The sequence below is a fragment of the Strongylocentrotus purpuratus genome, unplaced genomic scaffold, assembly GCF_000002235.5.
Source record: "Strongylocentrotus purpuratus isolate Spur 01 unplaced genomic scaffold, Spur_5.0 spur5_scaffold_12, whole genome shotgun sequence".
NCBI lineage: Eukaryota > Metazoa > Echinodermata > Echinoidea > Camarodonta > Strongylocentrotidae > Strongylocentrotus > Strongylocentrotus purpuratus.
In genome coordinates this window covers 9,379,756-9,392,698 of record NW_022145597.1, presented here as the reverse complement: position 1 = coordinate 9,392,698, position 12,943 = coordinate 9,379,756, and the positions used below count along the sequence as shown (strand labels likewise).

At 35.5% G+C, this 12,943-nt stretch overlaps 2 protein-coding genes across 2 annotated transcripts; both read right to left on the bottom strand.

Annotated features, from left to right (window-relative positions):
• Positions 1-4,366: 4,366 nt before the first annotated feature.
• LOC115922616 (gastrula zinc finger protein XlCGF57.1-like) lies at positions 4,367-6,132 on the bottom strand. Its single transcript, XM_030981786.1, has one exon. It carries the CDS (start codon positions 6,107-6,109, stop codon positions 4,475-4,477), a length of 1,635 nt encoding a protein of 544 aa, XP_030837646.1. The 5' UTR covers positions 6,110-6,132; the 3' UTR covers positions 4,367-4,474.
• Position 6,133: 1 nt separating this feature from the next.
• LOC100892889 (zinc finger protein 37 homolog) lies at positions 6,134-12,530 on the bottom strand. The gene is made up of 7 exons (XM_030982591.1): positions 12,338-12,530; positions 10,829-11,062; positions 9,973-10,077; positions 9,347-9,448; positions 8,528-8,632; positions 7,620-8,183; positions 6,134-6,603 (listed from the first exon to the last, which is right to left on the bottom strand). Exons 1-7 carry the CDS (start codon positions 12,432-12,434, stop codon positions 6,134-6,136), a joined length of 1,677 nt encoding a protein of 558 aa, XP_030838451.1. The 5' UTR covers positions 12,435-12,530.
• Between the last annotated feature and the right edge of the window lie 413 nt (positions 12,531-12,943).

Genomic DNA, 12,943 nt, shown 5'->3' with positions numbered 1-12,943 from the left:
TTGAAACTAGATACAAATGGAGACATATGATTGTGCCCAAGAGTTCCACTGGATCACGAATTTGTTAGACCCCATAATTCAGCAGGGCATATTTTTACGAAAGTACAAGTTCACCTATATTCAATAAAATGTGTGTTAAATTTAAATTCAATCCGTTTGGTGATACACTGCCCAGCCAAATAGGGTAATTATTGAGGGGCGTTCACGGGGCAACTCGTTTCCAAAACTCTTGCACTGAATTTGTGCTTAAAATGTAGATCTATCCAAACATTACAATATGTACACCATCATCATCACCATCATTTTATTGTTGTTTTCATTATCATCACCATCATCATCATTTGTTGTTGTTGATGTTTTTATCATCATCACCATCACTATAATTAATGTCCTTATTTTTGTTGTTATTATTATCATCGTCATTATTTTCGTTGGTATTTCATGTCCATTTTAAATAATGAGACGTTAATCATAGGGTTCAACATTGTGGATGCTATGAAATATACATAATCAAAATGAATTTCTCAAATTTTTCAAAATACACCAACAGAAGTACAAGACAAACTCAAAGGTAATACAAAGTTTTGGGAAATTTCAAAAATTGGCTGGATGGTGATTCTTTACAATTTTGCTATATTTAGATGCCCCTGTTGATGTTTTATAAGCACTAGAAAATATAAGCCCCTAAAACACTTCTACTTTCGAGAAAAATTGAAAATAAAAAATATACCGGTGCTCCCGGTTAATTTTGATGAATTTTTTAATAGCGACTACGGCCATACAAGAGTAGATGCGACCATGAAAATCTCAGAATATGTAGTTGTGATATATAATTTCCAAACGGGAATAGCCAATTGGTCGATTTTAGTCAAGAAACGTTGTTTAATTTATCGCTGAATTAATATCTTGACCTTGAGAGGGAGCTATTCAACATAAATAGTTTATCATTTACAATTTTATCAATTTAGACTCAATTTCAACCGCGACAACGACCACTGAATATAGTAGGATCGCATATGCTTTCAATATGTTCATTTGAACCAAATTCATGACCCCATACCAAAACTTTGTATTATCTTTAATATTGATGCACTCACACCACAATAATGCTCCGTCAAACTTGTGGTACACTCTAATTTAGTCAAGTTTCCGTTGCAATGAAACATTCTATTATAAAATTCACATGAAGAAAAACAAAAAATCCCACAACCAATTAAACATACTCAACAAACACATGCATCAAAAACAGCCTATTAAAGGCAACATAAAATCAAACTTTAATCCAATGGCACAATTATTTCATAAATTCAAGCTTTAATGACAATAGGTACTGCATATTTTATGGAATATTTAAATAAACCTTTGGTTTACATGTATTATTTGGAGAAAAAAAATAAATGAGAAAATTCAATTGATTCAAACTCCTATACAATGTTCTATTATAAAAATTGAAATGGAAATTTATAATTACAACCAATTATAATGCATGTACTTTTAAAGCACAAAGATATAGAATATAGAATAAAATATAGAATATATCATTTATTGCCTTCTTCCAAAACAAAAAAATTTTCCATCCAGGTAAATCATATGACATAAAATTACACAACTTGATTTAAATACATTCATATCAAAACATAAAATTCATATTATGATGAATAAATTAATAATTTCATAATACAAATTACATAGAACATAAGGATAAAGGGAAGAAGACTAAAAGGAACAAATGGAAAAGAAGAATATAGAATGAGGGGATTAAAGGAGAATGTGCGGCCCCAAGGTAAAGTAACACCAAAAACCTACCCCCCCCCCCCCTTACCAAAAAGTACCATGGTAACCATGTTTTTTTGGTCCAAATATTACCACCCACCATGGTAACCATGGTTATCATGGTACTAAAACAATGAAATACATTTTTTAATGACCTAATGTATTTCATTGTTTTGGTACCATGATAACCATGGTTACCATAGTGGATGGTAATTTGGACAACAAATCATGGTTACCATGGTACTTTTTTGTAAGGGGCCGATTCATTCAAGACCAATTACAATATAAAACTTGAATTTGAATTTTCAGTGTACTGTATTTTATTTATGTATACAAGTAAATTGATGTAGAGAAAATGGTAATAAATCATCAGTGATAAACTACATACACAAAGAAGTCAATACAACTAAACTGTAGTTCAATGAAGAAAATTCAAATCTTAATAATTCCAACAAAATACTCTATTATAAAACATCAGAACAGAAAAAAAAAGTATAGAATTAATCATAAATGAATGCACTTACTTCACACACATAATACACAGCCGTAACAATGCATACCTGTACCCGTAAAACTGAACACAGCCGAATTGTGTAACATATTCAGCCTTTTCATGATACATGTAATGATGAATGTGTTCTAGAGCACTTGGAATAAATCTTTACTTTATGCCTCTAAAATACAGATATTTAAGTGAACACAATTCAGCTTTAAATATATCAAATTTCAATACTGGAGTGAATTGCATCTATGTACATTGTAGAAGCACGTATCCCAGATTTAAGGTGCAGGTTTCAGTAACACTCAAATATTGCGATAAAGTATCTTCCTGTAATAAAAATGAGGTAGAAAATACACATTTTAACATAAGTACAGTGACCACCTGGATAGAAAGACCTCCTGACTGTAAACTGTAAAGACCACAATTTTTGTTTCCCTTAAATTGATCTCCCTAAACATTGAAGGAACATATACATAAAGGCCATATGCCTATTTATATACATTGTATACAGGTTTAAAGGTAAAGACCAGTATTGGAAATGCCCCAATTTCAAAAAATGAAATGGAAGCTCTCATTACCAATCATGTGAAAGAATGTGTTTTGACTAATACATGATGATAAAAAAATTGCCGGGAAACTGCCTACTAATTCATATATTTGGTAAATTTGTTTCTCTCATGGTCTGTGAGAGATATAGGTAGTCCCATATACATCTTTCTGTGTATAGTGCTTGTAACTTTACAAAGGGCCAAATTTCTTATCATTTTGATGAGTCCAGAACCTTGCAGATGCTAGATGCTAGATGATCAACCTTTTCTAATCGATTCCACAACGTTTCTTTCACAATGCAATCGCATGACCACAACTGGTCTTTACCTTTAACTGTACTCAATTAATATAAACATAACAATCATCAATCCATTGATTGCACATGCATCCATCTAAAATTGTACTATCCGGCTAAATCTAATTTCCACTTGTCAATATTACAGAATGATATATGTACATAGAGCAAAGTACTGTAGATGAACATCACACATGTATACAGTATTCAAAATAGCACTCTTATTTGCATTACACATGTAAAAGAAATGTAGCTGGAAAACAAAAATCAAATCTTAAAGGGATAGTTGAATTTTGGTATAGAGGGCGCTACAGAAAAAAATTTGTGAGATGATGAAAAACTGAGTGTCAAATTTGAAAGAGCATACAATTAATTTAAATGCCAAAAATTGACACTAATTACCATACCCGTGAAAAGTCACACAGCTAAAATGTTAATTATAGGCACAATTATTTAACAAATTTAATCATAATTACAATAATTCTTCACATCCATGTACAAGGTGCACACAAATCCCATGATTTGAAGTTACGACCTTGGTTCGTTTATTTTACCTAAATGCTGCGAAAAACGTGTGTATGCTTGTAAGTAAGCAGCCAGGGGAAGTCCTCTCCAAGGGACTTGATAATGAGGATTGATACCATACCACCAGACACTAGCGCATCAAATTGGTTTCGAACCCAGGACCTCCCGGTTACAAGATCACTGCTCTACCATTGAGCCACCTTGCATCACTCCCCTCATCTCTAAAGGGAGATTTATATTTTAAAGGGATTGGGTAACTTTGCCTCCGATTCTAAAAAAAAAATCCTGGATTTAGCTCATGCTGCAATCATATGATTGAAATTAGGAATATCAGAATTCATTTTTCTAACGGTTTTTCTAACACTAGAGTTTATTGGGGGAAATGAGTATGGTAAAACCGGTCACTCAAAGATTTTTACTTTTTTGAGGCACTTCATGATCATTTTGAAGCGCTTTTTTTTTACGGCTTCAATATTACACCATATCACAGACACTGATAACATGTAGGGCCGTGCGACTCAGACTTGACATTGTTAAACAATGCCTTAGACTCACAAAAGTTTTAAATCTTTGAGTGACTGGTTTTACCATACTCGTTTTCCCCAATAGACTGTAGTGTTATGAAAACCGTTTGGCAATTGGCGCACAATTTGGTTTCGATTTCCAATCATAAATATCTTGATAATCAGACTGGCGATCGGCTTGTAAAAGTCATGGGGTTCGTGACTGACCTAAAGGTTTATAATTATCATTGCAGCATGAGCTAAATCCAGGATTTATTTTCAGAATCTGAGACAAGGTTACCCAATCCCTTTAATATTGGGAACAAGTTACATTCTGACTACTGTGTTAAGAACATCCCGGAGTACCACGGAGCAATTCCGAAGTGGCTTTTCAGCATGTGTTCTCAAATGGATAGTAAGATCATCTTGTTTAAAGAATCGTATATCACAATTGGGACAATGATATAGGTTTCGTCTAGTTTGTGTTCTCAAAGGCCTTTCAAGAGGTTTTCTTGGGGAGTTTGTTTCACCAGCAGGGGAACTTGGACTGGGCTTTGTACCGGTGTGAGTTTTGAGGTGAAGAGTGAGAGTACGTTTGCGAGGAAATCTCTTTTTGCAATGTGAGCATTGAAATGGCTTCTCTCTTGTGTGCCTTCTCATATGAGCGGCTCGAGTGCCGTGTTCAGCAAACTTTTTGTCACAATAAGAACACTTGTATGGCCGTTCGCCAGAGTGCGTTCTGAGATGGCTGGTCAGACCACCCTGTTGAGCAAAGTCCTTTTCACAGTGGGGACATTTATATGGCCGTTCACCGGTGTGAAGACGAAAGTGGGATTTAAAACTTTTTTTATGAGACAATGTCTTCTTGCAATGAATGCACTCAAAGGGTCCCTCTCCAGAAAAAGAACATTGCCACGGATCATGTGTTTGCAGATGCCTGGTTAGTTCGTAATTGGTGCAAAACCTCTTCCCGCAAGTCGAACAAGGCTGCGGTATCTCCCTAAGATGCCGGTCAAGAGTTGATTTTTCGGTGTACCTTTTCTGACAGAAAGAGCATTGATGGTTTTTTTCTCCGAGGTGTGTTTTAACATGACGTTCAAGATTGGATTCGAGAAGGAATCGCTTCTTGCATTGAGGACACTGATGTGGCCTGATGCCAGAGTGTGTTTTTAGATGCGAATTGAGGTGGCCCTTATCAGGGAATGTCTTACTGCACTGTGGACACTCATACTTCCTTTCCCCCGTGTGGCTTCTGAGGTGAGACGTGAGCAGGGATTTGAAAGGAAATTTCTTACTGCAATAGGAACATTGAAATTGCATTTCACCATAGTCGGGGTGCGTCTTTAGATGGACCACGAGCTGGACCTTGTATGAAAATCTCTGGTTACACTTAGAACACTTGTAGGGCTTCCCATCGGTGTGTAACCTAAGATGCGTGGTAAGAGTGGCTGTATTCGCAAATTTCTTATCACAAAAGGAACATTGATGCAGTTTTTCTCCACTGTGTACCCTAAGATGGGATGTGAGGGAGCTTTTCGAATTAAATCTCTGACTGCATTGAGAGCAGGGGAAGGGCTTCTCACCTGTATGCGTTCTAAGGTGGACAATGTAATTGCAATTACTGGATAAGGAAAATCTCTTATCACAGTATGAACATTGAAGAGGCATATCTGTAGCCCGGTGAGTTTTTACATGGGCAGTGAGTTTGACTCGATCTAAAAACGTCTTATCACAGTGAACACACACTAACTCTTCATCACCATACCCAGTATGAATTTTCAAATGGTTTGCGAGTAAGCATTTTAGAGTAAACCTCTTATCGCAGAAAGAACATTGAAGTGGTTTCTCGCCAGTATGAATTCTGACGTGGCTAGTAAAAAACTGTTTGTGATAAAAACCCTTTTCACAGTGGGAACATTGATACGGTTTCTTTTTGTGCATTCTTAGATGGCTTTGCAGCATATCTTTCCGAGGGTACCTGTTCTTTCAATGAGTACACTCAAAAGGCCTTTCTATAGGATGTTTCCTCATGTGAACGTTGAGAGAATCCCTTCGTGTAAACTCATCATCACAGTGGGGACATTCATAAGGATGAGTTCGGAGGTGACGTTTAAGAAATACTCTACGCGCAAATTTTTCACCACAATGATGACACTTATATGATTTCTGTCCCTTCTGTCCTCTTTTACGACGTTTCTGTCCACGGAAACCGACCTCCTTGTCATGGTCGTCTGAACCTTCACCTGAACTTTCACCTGAATTCTGTTCCGCTTGTCCTCTCTTACTACGTTTCTGTCCACCAAGGGTTGACAGACGGACACCGCCCTCTTTGTCATGGTCGTCTGAACTTTCACCTGATTTCTGTACCTCCTGTCGTCTCTTACTACGTTTCTGTCCACTGCGGGTCGACATACGGCGAAAACCGATCTTCTTGTCATGGTCGTCTGAACTTTCATCTGTGGATAAAACGGAGAGAAAGTTCCTGTAACCATAGTTTCAACCCTAGAGCTGATGCTACACTTAATCTTACCGTATGCATACTAAATAAAAATAAAAAATTTTAAACACACTTTGCATACTTTGTCATAGCCAATCAAATTCTTATAGGGTTGTTCACAGAAGCAGGAAACCATGGTGGTTTACGGTACCTCTTTTATGTGAAAGTGATTCTAACAATCTTACCCTACGCATGCTAAATAATTATTTTTTAAGTTTAAAAAATGTTCAAAAGGGTTTTTCACATATGCGGGAAACCATTGTGGTTTACCGGACCTATTTTGTGTGAGAGTGAACGAAAAGAGGGGATTGAAAAAAATAGGTGCGTGAAACGATAGTCCTTTTACATACTCACTTATTTTATATGTGAGATGTGAGATACCGGAACATGAAGCACATTGCACTTATGTCAACTTTCTTTTTGTTTAAATATGGCAGCTTACTGTAACATATGTAAACGAGCCTTAATCAATAATTTTAAGCATTTATTACAACTTTTGCTGATACCCAGAGTGCAAGCTGTCAAGTGTCAATAGGAGTAGAGCTCCCAAATAGGCTTCAGCTGCCCATAGCCGCACCCCCCCCCCCCCCCCCCCCCCCCCCATTGCTTTCATTTCCAAAAATGCACTAGAGTCAGTTATTTGAGGTCCGGTTTAGTTAGGACAATTTCGTGCAACAACATGTCTTTTTTTCCACATTTCATCCAATAACGAAGAATGTCCATGACCATTGAATAATGGTGGTTTCATGCAAAGAATTTTGTCATTCAAGGAGAAATATAGGGATATGTTATATGCCATCCCGGAAACTGGAAACAAAGAAATGGCTTTTAGCCATATGAAATCGTGCCATCAGTTACACGTATTCAATTCTCATTGATCCTTGTACCCGAGGGAACAGCTAGCCAACAAGCTTTCAATACATGTAGATGTACATACTTTCTATAAAATGGTTTGATCAGACTATGATACTCTACCTTTGTCATTTTGCTCACTACAGGAATAGTAGTCACTTTCTGATTGGTCACTTTGTGCTTGATCCCTTTCTGATTGGTCACTTTCTGATTGGTCACTTTCTGATTTGTCACTTGCTGCTTGGTCACTTGCTGCCTGGTCACTTCTTGCTTGGTCACTTTCTGATGGGTCACTTTCTGCTTGGTGACTTGCTGCTTGGTCACTTTTTGCTTGGTCACTCCTTGCTTGGTCACTTTCTGATGGGTCACTTTCTACTTGGTCCCTTTTTGCTTGGTCACTTGCTGCTTGGTCACTTTCTGTTTGGTCATTTTCTGATTGGTCACTTGCTGCTTGGTCACTTTTTGCTTGGTCACTTTCTGATTGGTCCCTTTTTGCTTGGTCACTTGCTGCTTGGTCACTTTTTGCTTGGTCACTTTCCGATTGGTCCCTTGCTGCTTGGTTACCGGTACTTCTTGCTTGGTCACTCCTTGCTTGGCCACTTTCTGATTGGTCCCTCTTTGCTTGGTCACTTGCTGCTGGGTCACTTGCTGCTTGGTCACTTGCTGCTTGGTCACTTTCTAATTGACCTTCAAAAATAAAATGTAAATAACATACAGTGAAACTTTTATACACAGACTGTTTGAGAGAGCGAAAAGGAGAAAGAGAGGGGAGACACAGATAACACAAAACATGATCGTGATTCATTTTTAAAAGCATTCCAAGGAATTAATTGCTTCTTTGGAGCCACAAGGACTTAATTCATAAACAGAGTCAATTAATGCTGCTATGTCTCTGAATAGATGGAATATAAATGTAGCGTAGAATGAATTAAAGAGAAAATAGGATATCATTAAATATAGGAAATCAGTACAGACTGGTTCAAAATGGAAGTAAAAGCACTTAATTTAGCTTTTGTGTAAATAAAATATACCTTCTTTATTCGGTTGGTCGTTTTCCTGTTTAACTGCTTCCATTAGGGGGTGCGCGGTAGTTTGTGTATCCTCCACTTCACGCTGGATGTTGTTTACGATACTGCCTATAATACAACAGAGATCAATATGATTAGTTTGAGATGATTTGGCCAATTTTCTCTATTTGCCCTTTCTGTGTCACTAAGTTAGGATTTTTATTAGAGTCGAATTGACTTATTTGTATACCGGTTCACATGATGATCATCATCATCTTACATAGATCTGCAATTGTGATTATAAAGACAGTTTATATATATATATATATACATGAATGGATAAACAGAATCTATATTCAAAGCTTGAATAAAGCTTCTAAAGAACGTCTTTACTGATTTGGAATTCATTTAGGAACATTAAATCATTTTCATTTTCAATGTGTTCGTAATTCTGTCACTTGGCTGCAATAATATGTTTTAACAATCTTTGAAATTAATTAAGCTGACTTGAATAGAATTACATTGAACTGAACTTAATTGAATCAAACTGACTGAAGTGACCTGAAATTTATTGAACTGAATTGAATTGATTTGAACTGAAGTGACCAGAAATTAATTGAACTGAATTGAATTAAACTAAAGTGACCAGAAATTAATTGAACTGAATTGAATTGAACTGAACTGACCTGAAATTAATTGAACTGAATTGAATCGAACTAAAACTGAAATGAAGTGAAGTCCATTGAACTGAACTGAATGAAATTAAAGTGAATTGAGGTGAATTGAAATGAAATGAACTCCATTGAACTGAACTGAATTGAATTAAAATTAATTGAATCATACCTGTATTAGTCGATGGATCATTTTCCTTGCGTGCTCCATGTTCATCAGAGGACAGTTGCAATGTACTTTCAGGCTCTTGCTTGATGTTGGTACTTTTGATACCTACAATACAAAGAAATTAATGTAAAGATTAGTGAACATAAATTGTGTCCTAATTTTCATGGTTGAATTAAATTGCATTGATTTGGATTGAATCGAACTTATATCAATTGAACTTATATTAATTGAATTGAATTAAACTGACTTGAACTGAATTGAATTAAATTCATAGGGATACAGTAACTTTGTCTTAGATCCTTTAACAAAATCCTTGTTTTAGCTCATGCTGCCATGATAATTATAAACCTTTAGGTCAGTCAGGAACCCCATAACTTTTACAAGCCGATCGCCTTTCTGATTATCAAGATATTTATGATTGAAAATCGAAATCAAATTTGGCGTTTGTCAAACGATTTTCATAACACTACAGTCTATTGGGGATAACTTTTTTGAGGCACTTCTTGATGATTTTGAAGCCCAATTTATTTAGGGCTTCAATATAACACCATATCACAGACACTGTTAACACGTAGGGCCGTGCATCTCAAATTTAACATTGTTAAACTCTCCCTTTAATTGAATCATACCCGTATTAGTCGATGGATCATTTTCCTTGCATACTCCATGTTCATCAGGGGACAGTTGTAATGTACTACTTTCAGCCTCTTGCTCGGTGCTGGTACTTTGAATACCTACAATACAAAGAAATAAATGTAAAAATTAGTGAACATCAATCATGTCTGAATTTTCATGGTTGAATTACATTGCAATGATTTGAATTGGATTGAATTGAACTTAAATTATTGAAATGAATTGAAATAAATAGAATTGAAATGATCTTTATTAGATAAAGACGTGGCATACAGGATACATTGCACACAACTGGCAACTTAGATCCAAACCAAATGAATTACTATCTATATTAAATTTTGAAAAAGAATTCCCCCACTTTCCTTCTACTCTCTCTTAAATTGATATTTCTTGCTATACCTCTCAGTGCAATAAGTAAACATAATTTGACTCTGTTTTAAGAATAATTCATTACTTTAATTGCCGTAATGTTTTAATTTTGAATGTTTACACATTGTAGGATATGTGCAAGTGCAGGTGTTCTTATCCTGTAAACTGAATGTAAATTCAGCCCAAGGGCTGCCAGGTTCAGTATTTTGATAAACATACAATAAGGCCTAAACAAAATATGTTGTGTTGGCCTTTGCAACCGACCCCAAAATCTTGAAATCTATGGTCGGCTTCTTTTCTTCTTTTTTTGAGAAAAAAATGTAATAAAGGATTCAAAACTGAGAAATATCAGCCCAAAGAGGAAGTAAAACATTTTTTTTAATTTTTTTTTTTTTTAAAGATTTCCATGTTTTGGCACCTAAAGGGCAATACAACATCTTTTTTGTTGAGGCCTAATGATAATAATAATCATAAGCATTGTACCTTCAGTAGTTGATTGTTCATCAGGCTGCTCCACTTTTGCATCTATTCTTGGGAGGGGTATTAATACTACTCTTGGGAGGGGTAATAATACTGTTCTCTCCACTTCTCGCAAGACATCGACATCTTGCTCCACTGTTGCATCTATTCCAGGGAGGGGTATTAATACTATTCTCGGGAGGGGTAATAATTCTGTTATCTCCACTTCTTCTTGCTTGACATCGACGGGGTTCATGCCTGCAATACATTGGGAAATAATAATTCACATATGAACAGTGTAACCTGTATACAAAGACCGTTTAGGGGAGATAAGGAAAGTAGGGGTTATTTTTACAGGCATGTGGTCTTCATATAGACTCCTTATAAACATTAATCAAGAGAAACAAAATATGATCTTTAATGTGGATACACTGTTCATGATACATATAGATGGTCTTTCTACTGGTGGTTGCTCATGCAGGTTAAAGGTATTACAAAGTTTTGGTATGGGGTCTTGAATTTGGTTCAAATGAACTTATTGGAAGCCAATGCGATCCTACAATATTCAGTGGTCGTTGTCGCAGTTGAAATCGAGTCTTAAGTTATGAAATTGTAAATAATAAACTCTTTATGTTGTATAGCTCCATCTTAAGGTCAAGATATTAATTAAGCTATAAAACAATGTTTATTGACTAAAATCGACCGATTAGCTATTCCTGTTTGACAATTATATATCATAACTACATATTGTGAGATTTTCGTGGTCGTAGCTACCACTGAACAGCCGTAGGCACTATGTGAAATTTATAAAAAATTTACCGGGAGCACCGGTAAATTTTTATATTCAATTTTTCTCGAAAGTAGGAGTGTTTTAGGGGCTAAATTTTCTAGAGCTTATAATACATCCACAGGGGCATCCAAATATATCAAAATTGTAAACTATCACTATCCACCCAATTTTCAAAATTTCCCAAAACTTTGTATTACCTTTAAGGAATATCTTATCCAGCAAATCTGTATGTTCCATACAGATTTTCTGGTATGTAGTGTTTGCCTGCAACTATATAGCCATTGAGTACCAAGCCTGAGATACAATGTATCTATAATAGTGCTGGAGTCTATGAAAAATGCACGTTGAACCTACATGTACATGTAAATCAAATTTTATGATACAAGTAAACCCAATAGATTGCCATCACATTTACAAACCAGTATCACATGAAAAATTTTGTGCCTTGTTGTTTCCTATGACTTTATACCGACATCATTCTATCCAACTGCACAATACATACTTCTTACATTTGAAAAAGATTGCTGGTGGTTTTTTATTCAAGTCTAAATATGGTATAGTTGTTAGACAAAAACAAAAAACAAAAAAGATGAATAATGTGAGCCTTGCTTCTTCTAAATATATAAGATTGAATAAAATACCAATATTAAAATTGGGGAAGTTCAAACTGTCTGCATTGTTCTAAAGGGTTTAGCATTTATAGGAGCTGAAGTATCGTTGATTTGCTCTATTATTTAATTTACCTTCAGTATCTGTTAATTTCCATGTTCCATCTTCGAGTGCGAGACCATCTGTACTTTGGAATGGTTCTTCCCTTTTCACCTCTTGCTTGATCTTCATGGTGGCTGCACAGACACAGAATCAGAAATTAATTAGAGCTCTAATTAAAACTAATTAATTTGAAATTAACCTGGAAGGCTCTCTGGAAGATAATAATAGTATTATTGGCTATTTTAAATCAACTGTCCGGACGGGGCTAGATGTACAAATAATGTCTATTTACATACATGTATGCTAACTTGCGATGTCGATGATAGTGAGAGTGAGATCGAATGCCAAATCAAAATATTAATTGTCTTTGAATTTGAAAGTTTGAAATTGAAGTTTAAGGCCCCCCCCAAAAAAAAAAAAAAACATGTTTAGCCTCCTGTTTTTTCGAAAAATAAGAAGGAGGCCCTTTTTTTTTTTTTTTTCAAAATGGCCGCTCAAAATGGCCGCTCGGTACATTTTCCCTGACAGTCTGGTTATTTTTCGAGATGGCCGCCGACATTTTTTTAATTTTTTTTTTTTAAATCAGAAATAGAACCATTTTAGCAGTGTTTTTCATGTTTTTTTTCTTTAAAAAAAAA